At 38.4% G+C, this 25,343-nt stretch overlaps 1 protein-coding gene across 2 annotated transcripts in view; it reads right to left on the bottom strand.

Annotated features, from left to right (window-relative positions):
• Window positions 1-25,343, bottom strand: part of scyl2 (SCY1 like pseudokinase 2) — a 40,469-nt gene that overhangs the window by 10,925 nt on the left and 4,201 nt on the right. The window contains exons 4-10 of one of the 2 annotated variants that reach the window (XM_055190265.2): window positions 24,029-24,173; window positions 23,651-23,800; window positions 22,895-23,116; window positions 21,906-22,022; window positions 19,467-19,587; window positions 18,537-18,718; window positions 18,385-18,396 (exon numbers count right to left, since the gene is read on the bottom strand). In XM_055190265.2, coding sequence (XP_055046240.1) covers window positions 18,385-18,396; window positions 18,537-18,718; window positions 19,467-19,587; window positions 21,906-22,022; window positions 22,895-23,116; window positions 23,651-23,800; window positions 24,029-24,173 — 949 coding nt within the window. The remainder of the gene's footprint in view (window positions 1-18,384; window positions 18,397-18,536; window positions 18,719-19,466; window positions 19,588-21,905; window positions 22,023-22,894; window positions 23,117-23,650; window positions 23,801-24,028; window positions 24,174-25,343) is intronic. The other variant, XM_055190266.2, reaches the window with a different exon arrangement.

Here is a 25,343-nt window from a genome sequence, read left to right on the forward strand (position 1 = left end):
TCATGGCATGTGATTAACCAGATGCGCAACCCAGTGAACACAGCTCACGGGCAGCAAAAAAACAGCTTAGGTGCTTCAAGGATTGACATATGCCAATCAACACAGATGCAGAACTGACAGTGCAGAGCAGAACTATCAGAAATACAATGTATATGAGAATCAAAAAGCTCAAATGAGATTGAAGACAAGAACATCATTCTGTATAGTAATGCTATACAATGTAATATACAGTCACATTAATTTACTATGACAAATAGACAACGTCACAGGCACGGTCAACTTTGGAGTGGTATTTCTAAGAAACAGAACAGAATATCAAAAATCTGTTCGGTCATTTCTGTGCGGATTGCTCCAAACATTATACGAGCAGTACCTGGCATAAAATAAACAACATTTGTAAAAGGAGTAGCGAAAAAATCATCTACCATATGCATTACAATAACACATGAACAGAATGTTGGAAAATGACAAACGAGGTATCGTTGCAATCGGCATAAACCAGTGAATACAATTTCACAAAGAAATGAATATCAGACAAAGTATTCAGAAGTAATAAGCAGTTCCATAAGAACTGTTATAGTTTATAACCCCTAGGTGGCGCTGTACTCTGACTTCCCAGGTACCTTCAGGACATCATGTCGAAGCTCCTTACTAATTTTTGCACGGATATGTCCAATAGTTCAAAAAATATAACAAATTATGTGAAATTTCAAAATGGCGGACAGGCGGTTTGGTCAAACCCGGCAAAATACACATCGACAGATGCGGCATGATGTAAGCAATCCATAGACATCAAGGTCATAATTTTCTGACAAACAGTTCAGAAGTTATGGGCAAAAATAGCCTATTTTCATATCTCATGACCCATAGGTGGCGCTGTCACCAAATTTGGCATGGACCCCAAGTTCATGGTCCACATGAAGTGTACCAAATTTCATTTCAATTGATCAAAGAATGACTGAGCTACAGCTTCAGAACCATTTTTGCGTCAACCTCGTTAAGTTTGCGCATTTATTACTTTTGAACAAAGATAAATATCAAAATTCTGTTTGGTCATTTCTGTGCGGCTCACTCCAAGGTTCACCTGTGCCAAATCTCATAAGAATTGAACCACATTTGAAGGAGGAGTAGCGAAAAAACAAAATACTGTACATTTCAAAATGGCCGCTACTGTAATGGGTGGAGTTTTACTGTAAAGTATCAAATTCAATAAGCGGGATGAGAGCAATCATGTGTACTAAGTAGAATTTTCATAGATCAAGCGGATCACCAGTTATAACCATTTGAACATTGAATTTTTGCACTGGTGGTGGCGCTATAGAGTTAGTGCTAGAGACCCCATTTTTGGTCACTTGAATTTTCAGGACCACCTCTACAACTGAGCCAAATTTCATCATTTTCCTATGTACGGTTCATAGGGCTGCCATAGACTCCCATTGGGGAAAAATAATAATAATAATACTGACAATAACAATAGGTGTCTCAGCACCTTCGGTGCTTGACCCCTAATAATAATAATAATAATACTAACAATTACAATAGGTGTCTCAGCACCTTCGGTGCTTGACCCCTAAATATAGCTGCAAGCAGCGATACGGGGCCAAGCACAATCGGCGCAATGAGCACCCGAAGCACAGCAAGAAACATACAACGTATCAATGACCCAGGGCGCATTGAGCACCCAAGGTGCATCAAGAACACAAAGCGCCGCAAAGAACCCAAAGCGTAGCAATGACAGAGCAGAGCCACCGCAGTGCAGAGCAGCAACAGAAAACATGGCAAAAATAGAACATATGTGAACTACAGACAGGTCAAGAAGAATAGGTGGGAAAGAACAAAACTTTAATAGAAAAGATTAACATCTGCCTCAGGTGGGATTCGAACCCATGAACTCCGGATCTCTATGCATACAACTTAACAGATGCGCCACTCAGTAGACACAGCTCAAGGGGCAGCAGAAAAGAGCTTACATGCCATACAAAGAATTCAGAAGTTATAAGCAGTTCTATAAGAACTGTTATAGCTTATAACCCCTAGGTGGCGCTGTTCTCTGATTTCCTCAGGACGTCATGCCGAAGCTCCCTACCGATTTTTGCGCCGATATATCCGATACTTCAAAAGTTATAGCAATTTATCACAGATTTCAAAATGGTGGACAGGCGGTTCGGTCAATCCCGGCATAATACATATCTGCAGATGCGGCATGAGCCAAGGAATCCGTAGACACCAAGATCATAATTTTCTGACAAACGATTCAGAAGTTATCCACAAAAATAGCCTTTTTTCCTATCTCATGACCCATAGGTGGCGCTGTCACCAAATTTGGCATGGACCCCCATTTCATGGTCGACATGAAGCGTACCAAATTTCATCTCGATTGATCAAAGAATGACTGAGATACAGCCTCAGAACCAATTTTGCGTCAATCTCGTTAAGTTCACGCATTAATTACTTTTGAATAAAGAAAAATATCAAAATTCTGTTCAGTCATTTCTATGCGGCTCACTCCAAAGATCACATGTGCCAAATCTCATAAGAATTGAACCAAATTTGAAGGAGGAGTAGCGAAAAAACGAAATACTGTACATTTCAAAATGGCCGATACTGTAATGGGTGGAGTCTTACTGTAAGGTATTAAAAACAATAAGCATGAGGAGAGCAATCACGTGTACTAAGTAGAATTTTCATAGAGCAAATGAATCACCAGTTATAACCATTTGAACATTGAATTTTTGAGATGATGGTGGCGCTATAGAGTTACTGCTAGAGACCCCATTTTTGGCCAAATGACTATTTATGACCACCACTACAACTGTGCTAAATTTCATCATTTTCCTATATACGGTTCATAGGGCTGCCATAGACTCCCATTGGGGAAAAATAATAATAAATATAGCTGCAAGCAGCAATTGCGGGGCCAAGCACCTTCAGCGCAATGAGCACCCAAAGCACAGCAAAAACCACACGACGCAGCAAATGCGCAAAGCGCAGAAAGCGTGCAATACAGAGCCCGAACCCGAAGCAAAGCAAATGCAGAGCAGGACCACTGCAGTGCGGAGCAACAACAGTAAAGATGGCAAAAATATAACACGTGTGGAAAACCAGACAGGTCGAGAAGAACGTGTTAAAGGAAATGCAAAAGGAAATCTCAATAAGTGAAAGTAAGAGCTGGGATTCGAACCCATGACCTCAGGTTCCCAAAGCACAGCACTTACTGCATGCGCCACTGAGTAAACAATTAAACCACTGAGTTGGTGTGTCCAAGCTATAGAATAGAGATTTAGAGCTGTAAACATTGATATCCAGCAATTACCAAACGTGCAGAAATGACAACAGAGAGCACAAATAACTGAAATACAATGTATTGTATGAAAATCACAAAACTTAAGTGAGCAAAAAAAGTTAAGACAAAATATCACTACACATGGGATTCGAACCCATGACCTCAGAATCTCATGGCATGTGGTTAACCAGATGCGCAACTCAGTTAACCAGCTCAAAGGGCAGCAAAAAACAGCTTAGGTGCTGCAAGGATTGACATATGCCAATCAACACAGATGCAGAACTGACAGTGCAGAGCAGAACAGAAATACAATGTATATGAGAATCAAAAAGCTCAAGTGAGATTGAAGACAAGAAGATTATTCTGTATAGTAATGCTATACAATGTAATATACAGTCACATTAATTTACTATGACAAATAGACAACGTCACAGGCACGGTCAACTTTGGAGTGGTATTTCTAAGAAAGAAAACAGAATATCAAAAATCTGTTCGGTCACTTCTGTGCGGATTGCTCCAAACATTATACGAGCAGTACCTGGCATAAAATAAACAAAATTTGTAAAAAGAGTAGCGAAAAAATCATCTACCATATGCTTTACAATAACACATGAACAGAATGTTGGAAAATGACAAACGAGGTATCGTTGCAATCGGCATAAACCAGTGAATACAATTTCACAAAGAAATTAATATCAGACAAAGTATTCAGAGGTTTTGTGCAAAAATAGCCTATTTTCATATCTCATGACCCATAGGTGGCGCTGTCACCAAATTTGGCATGAACCCCAAGTACATGGTCCACATGAAGTGTAACAAATTACATTTCAATTGATCAAAGAATGACCGAGCTACAGCTTCAGAACAATTTTTGCGTCAACCTCGTTAAGTTTGCGCATTTATTACTTTTGAACAAAGATAAATATCAAAATTCTGTTCGGTCATTTCTATGCGGCTCACTCCAAATATCACCTGTGCCAAATTTCATAAAAATTGAACCAAATTTGAAGGAGGAGTAGCGAAAAAACGAAATACTGTACATTTCAAAATGGTCTCTACTGTAATGGGAGGAGTCTTACTGTAAGGTATTAAAAACAATAAGCATGAGGAGAGCAATCACGTGTACTAAGTAGAATTTTCATAGAGCAAATGGATCACCAGTTATAACCATTTGAACATTGAATTTTTGCACTGCTGGTGGCGCTACAGAGTTACTGCTAGAGACCCCTTCTTTGGCCACATGACTATTTATGACCACCACTACAACTGTGCCAAATTTCATCATTTTCCTACATACGGTTCATAGGGCTGCCATAGACTCCCATTGGGGAAGAAGAAAAATTAACTAACAGAAACAATGACCAATATAGCTGCAAGCAGCAACACGGGGTCAAGCACCTTCGGCGCAATGCACACACAGCACAGCAAGCACACAAAGCACAGCAAGCTCACAATGCACAGCCAGCACACAAAGCACAGCAATTACAGAAATCACAGCAGGCACACAAAGCACAGCAAGCTCACAAAGCACAGCAAGCACAACAAGCACAGCAAGCTCACAATGCACAGCAAGCACACAAAGCACAGCAATTACACAAATTACAGCAGGCACACAAAGCACAGCAAGCTCACAAAGCACAGCAAGCACACAAAGCACAGCAATCACACAAAGCACAACAAGCACACAAAGCATAGCAAGAACACAAAGCACAGCAATTACACAAATCACAGCCGGCACACAAAGCACAGCAAGCTCACAAAGCACAGCAAGCACACAAAGCACAGCAAGCACACAAAGCACAGCAAGCACAGCAATTACACAAATCACAGCAGGCACACAAAGCACAGCAAGCTCACAAAGCACACAAAGCACAGCAAGCACACAAAACATAGCAAGCTCACAAAGCACAGCAAGCACACAAAGCACAGAAAGCCGACAAAGCACAGCAAGAACCACCATAATGCAGAGCAACAACAGCAAACATGGAAAAATAGAACACATGTGAACTACAGACAGGTTGAGAAGAATTGATGAGGAAGAACAAAACGTCATGACTCAGGTGGGATTTGAACCCAGGAACTCAGAATCTCAATGCATATGATTAACTAGATGCGCCACTCAGTTGACACAGTTCTTGAAGCAGCAGACAAGAGATTAGAGAGCTGAAAGGATTAACATATGTCAATCACCAAAGATGCAGGAAAGACACAGCAGAAGCACCATAATGCAGAGCAACAACAGCAAACATGGAAAAATAGAACACATGTGAACTACAGACAGGTTGAGAAGAATTGATGAGGAAGAACAAAACATCATGACTCAGGTGGGATTCGAACCCAGGAACTTAGAATCTAAATGCAATTGGTTAACTAGATGCGCCACTCAGTTTACACAGTCCATGAGGCAGCAGACAAGAGATTAGAGAGCTGAAAGGATTAACATGTCAATCACCAAAGATGCAGAATTGACACAGCAGAAGTAGAAATAACAGAAATACAATGTACATTAGTTCAAGTAAAATTGAAGACAAGCAGATCATTATGTATAGTGATGCTATACAATGTAATATACAGTCACATTAATTTATTACTATGACAAATAGACAATGTCACAGGCACGGTAAACTTTAGAGTGGTATTTCTAAGAAAGAGAACAGAATATCAAAAATCTGTTCGGTCACATCTGTGCGGATTGCTCCAAACATTATACGAGCAGAACCTGACATAAAATACACAAAATTTGTAAAAGGAGTAGCGAAAAAATCATTTACCATATGCCTTACAATAACACCTGAACATAATGTTGGAAAATGACAAACAAGGTATCGTTGCGATCGGCATAAAACAGTGAATACAATTTCACAAAGAAAATGTATATCAGACAATGTATTCAGAAGTTATAAGCAGTTCAATAAGAACTGTTATAGTTTATAACCCCTAGGTGGCGCTGTACTCTGACTTCCCATGTACCTTCAGGACATCATGTCGAAGCTCCTTACCATTTTTTGCGCGGATATGTCCAATAGTTCAAAAAATATAACAATTTATTTGAAATTTCAAAATGGCGGACAGGCGGTTTGGTCAAACCCGGCATAATTCACATCGACAGATGCGGCATGAGGTAAGCAATCCATAGACATCAAGATCATAATTTTCTGACAAACAGTTCAGAAGTTATGGGCAATAATAGCCTATTTTTCTATCTCATGACCCATAGGTGGCGCTGTCACCAAATTTGGCATGGACCCCAAGTTCATGGTCCACATGAAGTGTACCAAATTTCATTTCAATTGATCAAAGAATGACTGAGATACAGCTTCAGAACCATTTTTGCGTCAACCTCGTTAAGTTTGCGCATTTATTACTTTTGAACAAAGATCAATATCAAAATTCTGTTCGGTCATTTCTATGCAGCTCACTCCAAAGATCATCTGTGCCAAATCTCATAAGAATTGAACCGCATTTTAAGGAGGAGTAGCGAAAAAACGAAATACTGTACATTTCAAAATGGCCGCTACGGTAATGGGTGGAGTCTTACTGTAAAGTATCAAATTCAATAAGCACGATGAGAGCAATCACGTGTACTAAGTAGAATTTTCATAGATCAAATGGTTCACCAATTATAACAGTTTGAACATTGATTTTTTGGACTACTGGTGGCGCTATAGAGTTACTGCTAAAGACCCCATTTTTGGTCACATGACTATTTATGACCACCTCTACATCTGTGCCAAATTTCATCATTTTCCTATGTACGGTTCATAGGGCTGCCATAGACTCCCATTGGGGAAAAATAATAATAATAATAATAATAATACTAACAAAAACAATAGGTGTCTCAGCACCTTCGGTGCTTGACCCCTAAATATAGCTGCAAGCAGCAACACGGGGTCAAGCACCTTCGGCGCAATGCACACAAAGCACAGCAAGCACACAAAGCACAGCAAGCTCACAATGCACAGCAAGCACACAAAGCACAGCAAGCACAAAAAGCACAGCAAGCACACAAAGCACAGCAAGCACACAAATCACAGCAGGCACACAAAGCACAGCAAGCTCACAAAGCACAGCAAGCTCACAAAGCACAACCAGCACACAAAGCACAGCAAACTCCCAAAGCACAGCAAGCACACAAAGCACAGCAAGCACACAAAGCACAGCAAGAACCACCACAATGCAGAGCAACAACAGCAGACATGGAAAAATAGAACACATGTGAACTACAGACAGGTTGAGAAGAATTGATGAGGAAGAACAAAACGTCATGACTCAGGTGGGATTCGAACCCAGGAACTCAGAATCTCAATGGATCTGGTTAACTAGATGTGCCACTCAGTTGACAAAGTTCATGAGGCAGCAGACAAGAGATTAGAGAGCTGAAAGGATTAACATATGTCAATCACCAAAGATGCAGGAAAGACACAGCAGAAGCACCACAATGCAGAGCAACAACAGCAAACATGGAAAAATAGAACACATGTGAACTACAGACAGGTTGAGAAGAATTGATGAGGAAGAACAAAACATCATGACTCAGGTGGGATTCGAACCCAAGAACTCAGAATCTCTATGCGGTTGGCTTACTCGCCACGCCACTCAGTTGACACAGTTCAAGGGACAGCAGAAAAGAGATTACAGAGATGCAGGATTGATATATGCCAATTACCAAAGATGTAGAAATGACACCACAGAGCAGAAATAACAGAAATACAATGTATATGAGAATCAAAAAGCTCAAGTGAGATTGAAGACAAGAAAAACATTCTGTAGAGCAACGCTATAAAATGTAATATACAGTAATTAACTATGACAAATAGACAACATCACAGGCACGATCAACTTTACAGAGGTATTTCTCAAAAAACTGCCTAGGTGCCAGAAAAATCTGTTCAGTCATTCCTGTGCGGATTGCTCCACACATTATACCAGCAGAACCTGGCATAAAATAAACAAAATTTGTAAAAGGAGTAGCGAAAAGATCATTTACCATATGCCTTACAATAACACATGAATAGAATGTTGGAAAATGACAAATGAGGTATCGTTGCAATCGGCATAAACCAGTGAATACAATTTCACAAAGAAATTAATATCAGACAAAGTATTCAGAAGTTATAAGCAGTTCCATAAGAACTGTTATAGTTTATAACCCCTAGGTGGCGCTGTACTCTGACTTCCCAGGTACCTTCAGGACATCATGTCGAAGCTCCTTACTAATTTTTGCGCGGATATGTCCAATAGTTCAAAAAATATAACAAATTATGTGAAATTTCAAAATGGCGGACAGGCGGTTCGGTCAAACCCGGCATAATACACATCGACATATGCGGCATGATGTAAGCAATCCATAGACATCAAGACCATAATTTTCTGACAAACAGTTAAGAAGTTATGGGCAAAAATAGCCTATTTTCATATCTCATGACCCATAGGTGGCGCTGTCACCAAATTTGGCATGAACCCCAAGTTCATGGTCCACATTAAGTGTACCAAATTTCATTTCAATTGATCAAAGAATGACCGAGGTACAGCTTCAGAACCATTTTTGCGTCAACCTCGTTAAGTTTGCGCATTTATTACTTTTGAAAAAAGATAAATATCAAAATTCTGTTCGGTCATTTCTGTGCGGCTCACTACAAAGATCACCTGTGACAAATTTCATAACAATTGCACCAAATTTGAAGGAGGAGTAGCGAAAAAACTAAATACTGTACATTTCAAAATGGCTGCTACTGTAATGGGTGGAGTCTTACTGTAAGGTATTAAAAACAATAAGCATGAGGAGAGCAATCACGTGTACTAAGTAGAATTTTCATAGATCAAACGGATCTGCAGTTATAACCATTTGAACATTGAATTTTCGCACTGCTGGTGGCGCTATAGAGTTACCGCTAGAGACCCCATTTTTGACCACCTGACTATTTATGACCTCCACTACAACTGTGCCAAATTTCATCATTTTCCTACATACGGTTCATAGGGCTGCCATAGACACCAATGGCTAAGAAGAAGAAAAAAGTACAATTCCAATAGGTGTCTCAGCACCTTAGGTGCTTGACCCCTAAATATAGCTGCAAGCAGCAATTGCGGGGCCAAGCACCTTCAGCGCAATGAGCACCTAAAGCCCAGCAAACACCATACGACGCAGCAAATGCGCAAAGTGCAGAAAGCGCGCAATACAGAGCCCGAACCCGAAGCAAGGCAAATGCAGAGCAGAACCACTGCAGTGCGGAGCAACAACAGAAAAGATTTCAAAAATATAACACGTGTGGAAAACCAGACAGGTCGAGAAGAACGTGTTAAAGGGAACACAAAAGGAAATCTCAATAAGTGAAAGTAAGAGCTGGGATTCGAACCCATGACCTCATGGTCCCAAAGCACAGCACTAACCGCATGCACCACTGAGTAATCGATTAAACCACTGAGTTGGTGTGTCCAAGATATAGAATACAGCTTTACAGCTATAAACATTGATATCCAGCAATTACCAAAAGTGTAGAAATGACAACAGAGAGCACAAATAACTGAAATACAATGTATAGTATGAAAATCACAAAACTTAAGTGAGAAAAAAGTTAAGACAAAAAACCACTGCACATGGGATTTGAACCCATGAACTCAGGTTCTCAAAGCACAGCACTAACCGCATGCGCCACTAAGGAATCATGGTTTGAAAGGCTGTGGAAAAGAGGCTTCAAAGCTGCAAACATTGACATGCCAATCACTGAAAGGGCAGAAATAACACAACAAAGCAAAAATAAACAAAAATACAAAGTGTAGGTCAATCAGATAACTTAAATGGCACTGAATTGGTTTAGAACATTTTGTACAATAATGAACAACATGGGCAAATTTTGTCAGATTCTTTTTAATATGACAAAGGGACAGCATGACAGGCACGGTCCGCTTTACAGAGGTATTTCTCAAAAATTTGACATTCAGCAGAAAAATCTGTTCAGTCACGTCTGTGCGGATTGCTCCAAACATTATACAAGCAGAACCTGGCATAAAATAATAAAAATTTGTAAAAGGAGTAGCGAAAAAAATCATTTACCATATGCTTTACAATAACACATGAACAGAATGATGGAAAATGACAAACAAGGTATCGTTGCAATCGGCAAAAACCAGTAAATAAAATTTCACAAAGAATATGTATATCAGACAAAGTATTCTGAAGATATAAGCAGTTCTATAAGAACTGTTATAGTTTATAACCCCTAGGTGGCGCTGTACTCTGACTTCCCAGGTACCTTCAGGACATCATGCCGAAGCTCCCTGACTATTTTTGCACAAATATGTCCAATAGTTCAAAAGATATAACAATTTATGATCAATTTCAAAATGGCAGACAGGTGGTGTGGTCAAACCCGACATAATACATATCGACAGATTCGGCACGAGCCAAGGAATCCGTAAACACCAACATCATAATTTTCTGACAAACAATTCAGTAGTTATGGGCAAAAAAAGCCATTTTTCATATCTCATGACCCATAGGTGGCGCTGTCACCAAATTTTGCATGAACCCCAAGTTCATGGTCCACATGAAGTGTACCAAATTTCATTTCAATTGATCAGAGAATGACCGAGATACAGCTTCAGAACCATTTTTGCGTCAACCTCGTTAAGTTTGCGCATTTATTACTTTTGAACAAAGATAAATATCAAAATTCTGTTCGGTCATTTCTGTGCGGCTCACTCCAAAGTTCACCTGTGCCAAATTTTATAACAGTTTAACCAAATTTGAAGGAGGAGTAGCGAATAAACGGAATACTGTACATTTCAAAATGGCCACTACTGTAATGGGTGGAGTTTTACTGTAAGGTATTAAAAACAACAAGCATGAGGAGAGCAATCACGTGTACTAAGTAGAATTTTCATAGATCAAGCGGATCAGCAGTTATAACCATTTGAACATTGAATTTTTGCACTGCTGGTGGCGCTATAGAGTTAGGACTAGAGACCCCATTTTTGGTCACATGACTTTTTAAGACCACCACTACAACTGTGCCAAATTTCATCATTTTCCTACGTACGGTTCATAGGGCTGCCATAGACTCCCATTGGGGAAGATGAAGAATAATAATACTGACAGTTCCAATAGGTGCCTCAGCACCTTCGGTGCTTGGCCCCTAATAATAATAATACTAACAGAAACAATAGGTGCCACAGCACCATAGGTGCTTGGCCCCTAATAAATATAGCTGCAAGCAGCAATTGCGGGGCCAAGCACCTTCAGCGCAATGAGCACCTAAAGCCCAGCAAACACCATACGACGCAGCAAATGCGCAAAGCGCAGAAAGCGCGCAATACAGAGCCCGAACCCGAAGCAAGGCAAATGCAGAGCAGAACCACTGCAGTGCGGAGCAACAACAGAAAAGATTTCAAAAATATAACACGTGTGGAAAACCAGACAGGTCGAGAAGAACGTGTTAAAGGGAACACAAAAGGAAATCTCAATAAGTGAAAGTAAGAGCTGGGATTCGAACCCATGACCTCATGGTCCCAAAGCACAGCACTAACCGCATGCGCCACTGAGTAATCGATTAAACCACTGAGTTGGTGTGTCCAAGGTATAGAATACAGCTTTACAGCTATAAACATTGATATCCAGCAATTACCAAAAGTGTAGAAATGACAACAGAGAGCACAAATAACTGAAATACAATGTATAGTATGAAAATCACAAAACTTAAGTGAGAAAAAAAGTTAAGACAAAAAACCACTGCACATGGGATTTGAACCCATGAACTCAGGTTCTCAAAGCACAGCACGAACCGCATGCGCCACTGAGGAATCATGGGTTGAAAGGCTGTGGAAAAGAGGCTTCAAAGCTGCAAACATTGACATGCCAATCACTGAAAGGGCAGAAATAACACAACAAAGCAAAAATAAACAAAAATACAAAGTGTAGGTCAATCAGATAACTTAAATGGCACTGAATTCGTTTAGAACATTTTGTACAATAATGAACAACATGGGCAAATTTTGTCAGATTCTTTTTAATATGACAAAGGGACAGCATGACAGGCACGGTCCGCTTTACAGAGGTATTTCTCAAAAATTTGACATTCAGCAGAAAAATCTGTTCAGTCACGTCTGTGCGGATTGCTCCAAACATTATACAAGCAGAACCTGGCATAAAATAATAAAAATTTGTAAAAGGAGTAGCGAAAAAAATCATTTACCATATGCTTTACAATAACACATGAACAGAATGATGGAAAACAAGGTATCGTTGCAATCGGCAAAAACCAGTAAATAAAATTTCACAAAGAATATGTATATCAGACAAAGTATTCTGAAGATATAAGCAGTTCTATAAGAACTGTTATAGTTTATAACCCCTAGGTGGCGCTGTACTCTGACTTCCCAGGTACCTTCAGGACATCATGCCGAAGCTCCCTGACTATTTTTGCACAAATATGTCCAATAGTTCAAAAGATATAACAATTTATGATCAATTTCAAAATGGCAGACAGGTGGTGTGGTCAAACCCGACATAATACATATCGACAGATTCGGCATGAGCCAAGGAATCCGTAAACACCAACATCATAATTTTCTGACAAACAATTCAGTAGTTATGGGCAAAAAAAGCAATTTTTCATATCTCATGACCCATAGGTGGCGCTGTCACCAAATTTTGCATGAACCCCAAGTTCATGGTCCACATGAAGTGTACCAAATTTCATTTCAATTGATCAGAGAATGACCGAGATACAGCTTCAGAACCATTTTTGCGTCAACCTCGTTAAGTTTGCGCATTTATTACTTTTGAACAAAGATAAATATCAAAATTCTGTTCGGTCATTTCTGTGCGGCTCACTCCAAAGTTCACCTGTGCCAAATTTCATAACAATTTAACCAAATTTGAAGGAGGAGTAGCGAATAAACGGAATACTGTACATTTCAAAATGGCCACTACTGTAATGGGTAGAGTTTTACTGTAAGGTATTAAAAACAACAAGCATGAGGAGAGCAATCACGTGTACTAAGTAGAATTTTCATAGATCAAGCGGATCAGCAGTTATAACCATTTGAACATTGAATTTTTGCACTGCTGGTGGCACTATAGAGTTAGGACTAGAGACCCCATTTTTGGTCACATGACTTTTTAAGACCACCACTACAACTGTGCCAAATTTCATCATTTTCCTACGTACGGTTCATAGGGCTGCCATAGACTCCCATTGGGGAAGATGAAGAATAATAATACTGACAGTTCCAATAGGTGCCTCAGCACCTTCGGTGCTTGGCCCCTAAATATAGCTGCAAGCAGCAATTGCGGGGTCAAGCACCTTCAGCGCAATGAGCACCCAAAGCACAGCAAAAACCACACGACGCAGCAAATGTGCAAAGCGCAGAAAGCGCGCAATACAGAGCCCGAAACCGAACCCGAAGCAAAGCAAATGCAGAGCAGGATCACTGCAGTGCGGAGCAACAACAGTAAAGATGGCAAAAATATAACACGTGTGGAAAACCAGACAGGTCGAGAAGAATGTGTTAAAGGGAACACAAAAGGAAATCTCAATAAGTGAAAGTGAGAGCTGGGATTCGAACCCATGAGCTCAGGTTCCCAAAGCATAGCAGTTAACGCATGCGCCACGGAGTAAACGGTTAATCCACTGAGTTGGTGTGTCCAAGCTATAGAATAGAGATATAGAGCTGTAAACATTGATATCCAGCAATTACCAAAAGTGCAGAAATGACAACAGAGAGCACAAATAACTAAAATACAATGTATTGTATGGAAATCACAAAACTTAAGTGAGAAAAAAAAGTTAAGACAAAAACCACTGCACATGGGATTCGAACTCATGAACTCAGGTTCCCAAGGCACAGCAGTTACCGCATACGCCACTGAGTAAACGATTAAACCACTGACTTGGTGTGTCCAAGCTATATAATAGAGATATAGAGCTGTAAACATTGATATCCAGCAATTACCAAAAGTGCAGTAATGACAACAGAGAGCACAAATAACTGAAATACAATGTATTGTATGAAAATCAATAAACTTAAGTGAGAAAAAAGTTAAGACAAAATATTACTGTACATGGGATTTGAACCCATGACCTCAGGATCTCATGGCATCTGGTTAACCAGATGCGCAACTCAGTTAACACAGCCCAAAGGGCAGCAAAAAACAGCTTAGGTGCTGCAAGGATTGACATATGCCAATCAACACAGATGCAGAACTGACAGTGCAGAGCAGAACTAACAGAAATACAATGTATATGAGAATCAAAAAGATCAAGTGAGATTGAAGACAAGAAGATCATTCTGTATAGTAATGCTATACAATGTAACATACAGTCACATTAATTTACTATGACAAATAGACAACGGCACAGGCACAGTCAACTTTGGAGTGGTATTTCTAAGAAAGAGAACAGAATATCAAAAATCTGTTCGGTCATTTCTGTGCGGATTGCTCCAAACATTATACGAGCAGCACCTGGCATAAAATAAACAAAATTTGTAAAAGGAGTAGCGAAAAAATCATGTTCCAAATGCTTTACAATAACACATGAACAGAATGTTGGAAAATGACAAACGAGGTATCGTTGCAATCGGCATAAACCAGTGAATACAATTTCACAAAGAAATTAATATCAGACAAAGTATTCAGAAGTTATAAGCAGTTCCATAAGAACTGTTATAGTTTATAACCCCTGGGTGGCGCTGTACTCTGACTTCCCAGGTACCTTCAGGACATCATGTCGAAGCTCCTTACAAATTTTTGCGCGGATATGTCCAATAGTTAAAAAAATATAACAAATTATGTGAAATTTCAAAATGGCGGACAGGCGGTTCGGTCAAACCCGGCATAATACACATCGACAGATGCGGCATGAGGTAAGCAATCCATAGACATCAAGATCATAATTTTCTGACAAACAGTTCAGAAGTTATGGGCAAAAATAGCCTATTTTATTATCTCATGACCCATAGGTGGCGCTGTCACCAAATTTGGCATGGACCCCAAGTTCATGGTCCACATGAAGTGTACCAAATTTCATTTGAATTGATCAAAGAATGACTGAGCTACAGCTTCAGAACCATTTTTGCGTCAACCTCGTTAAGTTTGCGCATTTATTACTTTTGAACAAAGATAAATATCAAAATTCTGTTCGGTCATTTCTATGCGGCTCACTCCAAAGATCATCTGTGCCAAATCTGATAAGAATTGAACCACATTTGAAGGAGGAGTAGCGAAAAAACGAAATACTGTACATTTCAAAATGGCCGCTACTGTAATGGGTGGAGTTTTACTGTAAAGTATCAAATTCAATAAGTGGGATGAGAGCAATCACGTGTACTAAGTAGAATTTTCATAGATCAAGCGGATCAGCAGTTATAACCATTTGAACATTGCATTTTTGCACTGCTGGTGGCGCTATAGAGTTAGTGCTAGAGACCCCATTTTTGGTCACTTGACTTTTCAGTACCACCTCCACAACTGTGCCAAATTTCATCATTTTCCTATGTACGGTTCATAGGGCTGCCATAGACTCCCATTGCGGAAAAATAATAATAATAATACTGACAATTCCAATAGGTGTCTCAGCACCTTCGGTGCTTGACCCCTAATAATAATAATAATAATAAGAAAACCATCAAACGCAATAGTGGCCTGCCGCCCTGCGGGCTTGGCCCCTAAATACTAACTAAGAAAGTCATCTTTTGCAGTGTAAGGAATGAATACACTGCAAAAAATGATTTTCAAGAAAAAAATATCCTAGTGTTTTTGTCTTGTTTTCAGTAAAAATACCTAAAAATTCTTAAATCAGGGTTCCGACACCTGAGTTAACTTCAAATTCAAGGATCTTTCAAGGACTTTCAAGGTCCAATACCCTTAAATTCAAGGACTAAATGTGGGGACACATTTCAAGTGAGAGCAAGGTTACATTGTATTACCTTTAAAGATACTTATAGTTTCCTTTCGAGGGAACTCGCGCTGTGTCACTGCGGTGACACTTTGGAGACGCCTCCAGGGGTAAGTGCGTCTAAATGTGTATATCAAATTCAACCAATGGTGAGGCTTAACTACAAAGAAAGGGTGACGCGGGAGCCAGGAAGTATATCGCTAAATAAATATTGCCAAAGATTATAGATATATTGCAGTTACAGGGACGCAGGAAGTATGGCAAGGGAGACGCAGCATCTTGTTCCCTTCTCAGGGAACAACAGTTACATATGTAACCTGAGACGTTTTCATGTGTCAAACACAACTATGCAAAAAAAGCATTTTGGTATGAATCATGAACATTCGCATACAGAAGATATACGCATTTAAAACGGTTTAGCACGTGTGCTTAAAAAGTCTAGAATTTTTATGATATTATCCTACACTACACAGAGAATAATATGGATTTTTCCCCAGAAAACTTCTTTCATAAAATAGATTCAAGCACTTTCAATGACCTGTATCTATGTATGTATATTTTAAAAACTTCCCGGGGCCTTGAATTTTTTTTCCCAGATTCACAAACTTTCAAGGATTTCAAGAACCCGTGGGAACCCTGATTATAAACAAGTTCTCCATGTGAGTCTTTATTTTTTTTTCATTCATGTGCCTTCATAAACTGAATCTGAAAATGTGCTCCCGCTCTCTTGACAAATGTGCTCCCGCCCTTGTGGCAATCCATTTCTCGTTACGTCAGTTTGACGGCTTGGGCAGAGCATTTGTTTACCCGCCTCCCTCCATTTGTTAGTCTGCTGCGAGGTCGATTTCTGAATGAAACACCTACTTTTCTTTATCCAATCAATTCACAGTAAAAACACAAGCAATGCCAGTTATTTTCCTTGTGTGATATCCCATTTCAAGTCGATCAAGACTTCCTGTTCATGGGGACTTCAAGAAACAATGTACGATATACTTTTACTATTATTGTATACAAATAAAATGACATTCCCTTCAAACTAAAGTTTTTACTACATTTTTACTGCAGTTTGTTTAATTTTCTTAAAAAAAAAAAAAGATTTAATTTGCTACAATATTTGGTCTATTCTAAATTATGATTTGTCTATAAATGAAAGAATGAAAAAGTAATGAAAAATTACATACATATTGCAAAACACTATGGGGCAGTTTCCCTTCGGACAGGGCTAAACTCTACTCCAAGACTTTCAGCTGCCTTAAAGGAATAGTCAGTTTTCTTAAAAGAAAAATCCAGATAATTTACTCACCACCATGTCATCCAAAATGTTGATGTCTTTCTTTGAAATTATGTTTTTTGAAGAAAACATTGCAGGATTTTTCTCATTTTAATGGACTTTAATGGACACCAACACTTAACACTTAAATCAACACTTAACAGTTTTTTTCAACGGAGACATTAATTAGTATCAGTTGACATACAACAACGTCGGAACGGTCCTCTTTCAACATACTTGTAAACACTGGGGCGGAGTTTCGCGTTCGTCCTCTGTGACCTCTTGACGTCATGACGTATTGCGTGGGGTCACGCTGACGCTTTCAGGACCGGAGGAAGATGAGAAATTTTGGTTTAACAGTGTATATTTGTTATTTTTCTTGTCAAAAATGACAATCGTCTCGCCAGACAAGACCCTTATGCCTCGTTTGGGATCGTTTATAATCCTTTGAAACTCCTTTGAAAAAAACTGTTACGTGTTAAGTTAAGTGTTAATTGTTGGTGTCCATTAAAGTCTATTAAAATTAGAAAAATCCTGCAATGTTTTCCTCAAAAAACATCATTTCTTCTGGACTGAACAAAGAAAGACATCAACATTTTGGATGACATGGTGGTGAGTAAATTATCTGGATTTTACTTTTAAGAAAATTGACTATTCCTTTCACTAAAAACAACTTGCACTAACATATCTTAACATATATCAGTGCCATTGCTTTGTCTTAAGGTGCACACCAGTAATGTTTTTGTAAGGTATTTTTGTAAAAATATAATAATATAATGAAGCTGGCTTAATCTAAACCCTGTCCAGGAAACTGCTCCTATGTGTCACTCTATGATGATGAAAACAGACAAAACCCGAGGTGAAAAATCGGTGCGAAATACTACAACAGAAGTTGATCTACCACACACAAAAATCACAGATACAAAGTCACTCACCATATTGCTGGCCTGACAGCATGAACAAGACAAAGTAGTTACAGATATCTGTCAGTACTTCAACATTTTAAAAAAACATCCCATTGTGAAATAGCTTTTTATAACTACATATCAAGAGGGGAAATGATAACAAAAAACTTAATGACGTGTACCTGCACAGGCTCCTGCTGTTTGAAAACTGGGGTGAGGTCTGGGAGAACAAGGCGGATGTATTCCTCTTTAGTGCACTCTTCAGCAATGAGCAGCACATTTGGAAGTACGAACGGGACCATGTCTGGATTCACAAACTCGGACGCGAGGGCCGGGAGAATCCGATAGATCACCACTCGCTGAGGTGTAAAAAACAACAGCTTTAAGCTCAGCATCACAAAGAACACACGAACATAGACGTTATTAAACACAATACCACAACAAGGCCATATTTTTTGTAGGTACATGAAAATATTATTTAATATTTTATTAATAAATTTTTTATCAATTAATATTTAATTAATAAAATGTTAACAGACCAATAGTTTCATAACCAAGGCATAACTAAATAAAGAAAACTAATGGACACAGTAATGGTTCGTTTGCAAATACTTCATTTTCCTTTGCTTCCTGATAATATAAGCAAGGCGACGTGATTGTGGAAAAAGTCAACCAGCTACCTTTTAAAAAATTTTAATAATGTAGATATTGATGTTTATGTGGAATCACATAGCTTATGTTAGGTTATAGCGATGCTAAGGTGTTCTGAATGGTTGGTAATGTGTTGTTTTAGTGTTCCTGTAGCATAAATGCTACTTTGATTCCCAGGAAACAAACATACTGATCAAATATGTAACTTAAATGCACTGCTAGTTGCTTCGTTTGCATGAAAACACACAGCCAAATGCATAAATGTAAACAGCTAACTATAATAGTTATAGACATGTTTGCCTTATTAAACACCACTAATAAAATTATAGCCATACATTTAAATCTAGATAAATAAAATCAAGTTTTGCTATATTACGGTTGAATATTCATTTGTTAAATCAATTAGCAAATCCAACAGTGTGTTACTATTTTTAATGCTGCATTATTAGCACTTGCCTTAGGCAGCTTGGGCAGAACTTTGGGGAGGCCTTTGTAGAACTGGGACTTCTGTAAGTTGTCCTGCTGGAAAAGCGAGTCAAAGTACTGAAGAGTCTTTGCTCCGACATCATCGAAGAAAGGAATCTGAGTACATACACAAACACACACACATTAGGATGTCAATTTTCACTCTTAGTCATAGTCATCGACACAATATGTTGCCTTTGACGTAGACCTGCCCGACTAACATTAACTAACATTTAGAGCCCGACTAATATATCTGCAGGGCGATATTATCGGCCGATATTAGGCATTTTCCAAACTATCGGTATCGTCATTCATAATGGCCGATAAATGAATATTTTTAAAAAACAGCCTCCAACCATGTCATGAGTGTTGCCGTTGTATAGTTTGTCCACCAGAGGGCACTCTACAACCTCCCTGTTGGCAACACTCGTGTATAACGTGTCACACATCCTGCAACCTCCTGATCCAGCCAGAGTCGGGCAGAGAGAACAACGGTTAAGTGAGTTCATGGTGAGTTGGTCACGAGACAATAAAAGAAACAAGTTTCTTTTTAAAATGCATTAACATATTATATTAGATAAAACTCATAAATAACTACAAATAACTAATGTTAGGGAAATCTGTTAATGTTTTGTTGCGCGTTTCTGAAATAGGAAAAAAAAGATAAAAATATCGGCCGATATATCAGAATATCGGATTTTAAAACCAACAAACATTTGTATCGCCCTTCTAAATCCTTTGTCGGGCTCTACTAACATTGCAATGTTTTGTTTTTCTGCAACATATATTGCGATGTAAGAAATACTGGATGCCTTCGCCAAATGACTTATAAAAGATAATTTTAAGAGGAATTAACTTCTGCACTGCATTTTTTGTATGGGGGCGATTTCCCAGACAAGTACCATGGTTTCACGGTGTTGCCATTGCAACACTAAAATGTGTTATTTTCAAATGCCAGGTAAAAATAAAGCCTTTAAATTATAATATGCTTTAAAAATGTATATATCATATTTTCGTAATGTATATTAATGTAAACATCAAATCAATCATGATTTAATGAATTTTGTATAAACACAACTCATACCTTGAAGACCGTATCACAGAATATTTGAGTGGTTTTGAAACCTTGACTGTTTAAAACCTTGGTATACCTTGAAAACCGGTAACCGGCCCATGCCTAGTCTTATCCTAGTCCTAGACTAAAATGCATGTTTGAGCTGCCTTAACCCATACAGCAAAAAATAATTCTCTGGCCAAAAATATGCTATAAAAACATATGCTAAATACATTATGTAGAAAGTAAAGCCTAATTAAATGTATTTTTGAATTTGAATTATTTTTACTTTTAACCTATTTAAACCTAAACATAACAATTTTTCTTCCCATGCAATGTGAATATATTTCCTTGGTTTGAAATATATGGAGGGCTAAATATATATTTAAAAACTATTTTTTAAACATACTTTTGGCCGTTTTTGTATATTTTGAAATATATTTAAATATATATATATTTTCCCATATGGGAATTTAAAAACATCTTGCACCAACATATCTTCACATATAAGTACCATTGTTTTGTCTCAAGATGCACACTAGTATTGATTTTTGTAAATCATGTTTGTAAAAACTACTTAATTTTGTCCTGATATAACTAAGGCCTAGTCCTGGATTAATTTAAACCCTGACCAGGAAACTGCCTCATAGTGTACCACTGACAAAGGGGAAAAAATGCTCTGTATGTTCTGCGATGTGACTATTGCAGATGCAGGCATTGCAATGTCGATGATGAAATGGTCTATTGCGCAGCCCTAATTTGAGGTGTCAGACATTTGTCTTGTTTTGTAGTACTTTCTTACAAATATATTTAACAAGTAACAAGCATAAGAAGTTATCAGTAAGAAGATAACATATCTGCTTTTTAATATAACAATTAACAATTTCCTTGTTCAGCTGTAAGTAACACACTCATGAGGGTGAGTAAATAAGGGGAACATTTTCATATCTAGGTAAACTATTCCTTTAAAGGTGCAGTGTGTAAATTATAGCAGCATCTAGTGGTGAGGCTGCGAATTGCAACCAACAGCTCAGTCCACTGCTCACCCCTTGCTTTTGAAACGCATAGAGAAGCTACGGTAGCCGCCACCGGAAAAACATGTCATCGTCGGAGACAACTTAGGAAAAAAGTTTGTCCGTTAAGGGCTTCTGTAGAAACATGGCGTGACAAAATGGCGACTTCCACGTAAGGGGACCCTCTGTGTATGTAGATAAAAACGTCTCATTCTAAGGTAATAAAAACATAACGGTTCAATATAAAATAACCCCTGATAATATAGTTTTGTATATTATTTTGCATTTCTGTCAAGAGATCCTTCTAAAAATTACACACTGCACCTTTAAGCAAAAGTGCTGGAAGACAAATATACAAGAGAACTGACCTTGGTCATCTGGTCTGCATCTGGTCGCACATTGGACGTGACGCTAAGCAACATCTTCACATGTTCCCTGACCTCCTCTGGGATCTGGCTCAACACTCCAGGTTTCAAACGACTCAACTGCACACAAAACAATGAAAACAGATAGATAAATGAGAAGGTAACTTGGTGGACATCTTAATAGGATGTTGACACCGAAAAACCATGTATGCTTGTTGATGCTCTATATGATGCTATAAGACAGTTCCTCCAAAAAAACGTGATTATGTGATCGCATGATTCAATGCATAATCAGCCAAAGTCTGCATATTTATGCCGGGGCGGCATTTTTTCAAATATGCCGCACTTTCGCAGCATTGATTGCAGATTTCAGTGCGCAAAATAAACAGGGCATGCACGATTTCATAATCCCCGCATTTTCGTAGCAAAAATCAAGTATAACTTAGCAGAAAGTTGAAAAATTTTGTATTTACTTCACACAAGTGCAGCCATATCCCCTTTGCCATGGGAACATTATGAAGTGACATGATTATCATTGAAAAGGTGCAAAAGCTGCAAACAGTTTTTGCAAGTTCCCGCAAGTTCTTTACATAAAAAATGGCATATTCCATAGCATTTTTTAAGAAAACGTGCCGCAAGATTAAGGATTTTTACCTGTAACAATCACAAAAAACTCTCAGTTTTTTTGGAAAGACTGATAAGAGCTATATTCTGGGAAGATTTTCTGAGAGATCTGAGAACATGGCTGTAGGGATTTGCTCCTATTCAGGCACGAGAGATTCAGACAGGCGTTGTGGAGTTTTTGCACATCAAATTCAGTAAACGATTGATTCATTGTCAGGCTGGAGCAGAAAGTCTCACTGTATTTAGCAAATTTATAAATTTGTCTGCTCTGAAAATTATGTACGATCTACTCTTGGGGTCCAAGACAAACCTGTTAACTATGAGAGACATGAACATTGACAGTGTACTGTACTTTGTATACTTCTCACCTGGTCGAGTTGTCGACTGAAGCTCTTATATATGTCCTGCTTGTTGACTTGAAAGACGGGCTTGCCTTCGTTAAACACGGCGTGGATCAACACGCCCAGCGAGTACATGTCGGAGGCCGCGTCACAGCTGACTGACAGAATGTACTCTGGGGCAACATACTCTGGGTTAGGCAGGCAGAGAGATGGTAGATTGGGGTCCCACTCTTTACATACATACTTGGGCTGAAAAGGAAGAAACAAACAAATCACAAATTAAACTAAGGAACTTTTCATACATGGTGCTTTCTTGTGTTAATAAAACTACACAACACAAGTGGAGGTGGACACAAAAATGTGCCTTGTGTAAACTGCCACAAAGATACTGTAATGGCGCTTTTCCATCAGATAGTATGTCCCGGTATGGTTCAATACAGCTCACTTTATCAAATGGAAAAGCGCAATATGGTACAACCAAGTTCTAAAGCACCATGCGTACTTCACAGAAGAGGCAATCCCAGAATGCATTGTGCCCAGCTAAAAGAAAAAATACTTCCAAGATGGTAGAGAATTTAAAAGAAAACATTTAATTTAATTTTTATTTACAATTTACATTTCTACATTGTGTGTTTCACATTTCAGTTGCTGCCTAAGCAGAAAGTTTTAAATCAGTCACTTAGGTTTATTTGATGTAGAAAACGATCTTGTATGATAGTTAGCTAGCAGATAATTAAAAAGCTCACTAGAGTCATCTTTGTGTAAATAAATCCAGTTTCTAACCTCTGCTTCTGAGGGGTTACTAGAGGAAATACTGAAGTCAAACCCCATGATTTTCCAAGCTCCGCTTTTATTTAAGATGACGTTCTGTGTACACAAGTTACGGTGAACCATTTTTACCCCATTGTGGAGAAATGTCAAACCCTCTGAGATCTGGAGGAAGAAAACAGGGAAGAAAAATTAACATTTCAACTCCAAAGAACAAAAAGAAAACTGTATTTTGCATAAACAAACGCCTATTTAAAAAAAAAGGATGTTTTACTACTAAGGAAAAATAGGTTTAATCTCATCATTACTCTCCAGTAATATCTCCAGACATGACCATTCCAATACTTTATTGTCATTTAAATTTTCCTCTTAATAAATGCACTACAGACTCACCTGCAGTAAGCCGTATTTGGTCTCCACATCATAGAGTTTGTATTCTTTGATGTCTGTGGGAACAGGACTGGGAAGATTGTCCCATTGGCCGAGCACATTAGCTAGACTGGCGAACACAGGCTCTGTGCAAAATGCTAGACAATCTCTAGAGATAAAGAATCAAAGACATTTAATGAGAAACATAATAAAAGGCAGATAAAAGCAGGAAACAGAAACTTATTTGCTTTGAAGCAGTACAGAATTTTTTTGATCCAGGTACGAGTTTCACCACCAGCATGTATTTATCAGCCACAAAATAACTCCAAATCTTTAAAGTGGACCTCTTTTTTATTGCTAACAAATAAAAAGGTATAATACAATGTGTTCGCATGGTTTATGGTTCAATTAACACATTATTTTCCACACACCATACATTTTTGTAGCTCCAGATTTCACTCTTCCTGAAATGCACGGATTTGAAAAGCTCTGCGTTCCTGATTGGCCAGCTAATCTGTACGTTGTGATTGGTCTGAATACGTCTGGCGGAAATGTGACGCTCCTTACCATGTTTGAAAGATTCTGTTGCTAACAGTTAACCTTACAAGCTGCGAGTCCGAAGCGGGAGGAATTATGACAATGTCGGTCTTCTCCCAGGAAGTAAACTGTTGCCTACAATCCGTGTGTTTGTTGTAGTACAAGAAAAGAGATATACGTTGGAGACGATAACTCGAGTCATTGTTTACTTCGGGGTTTGTACCTTTTGCATATTGTTAACATGTACTAATACACACTTATACACGAAGGAAATGTGAATCGGACAATAGGTGCTCTTTAAGTGTGCGTGTCATTCATTGAGGACAGAAGGGAAGAAATAGACCGAACAATTCTTGATCATGGGACTTTGGTTTAGGTTTGATTATTCAAGATCCAATTTAGAGTAACTTTACCCTATTCCTTCGGGGCTTGTCATAGCAAATACATTTTAATGGAGTATCTTTTTACACTGAGTGCAAATAGTGTCCCTTGTTGGCAAATGCCATTTACATAGCTCCGCCCACCAAAGTCTGGTTGGAGCACTAAAGTTTAAAAAACATGCAGTGGTGCAAATTTTAATTATTTACACTGTATGTTAATTATTGGATCCTGTTAATCTAAAAAAAATATTGAGGTGCAAATTGTATCTGTCATATCTAATTAATACACTTATTGTAAAATGTGATAACTTTATTTTTTAAATAGCATACCGCTAAGAAAATGCTAATATTGTCACTTAGTGTAAATAGAAAATGTTTTTTTTTTTACTTACTGTAAATAACATCTAAAGCTATTTGTACTT

The sequence above is a fragment of the Misgurnus anguillicaudatus genome, chromosome 1 (genome assembly GCF_027580225.2).
Source record: "Misgurnus anguillicaudatus chromosome 1, ASM2758022v2, whole genome shotgun sequence".
NCBI classification, from domain to species: Eukaryota; Metazoa; Chordata; class Actinopteri; order Cypriniformes; family Cobitidae; genus Misgurnus; species Misgurnus anguillicaudatus.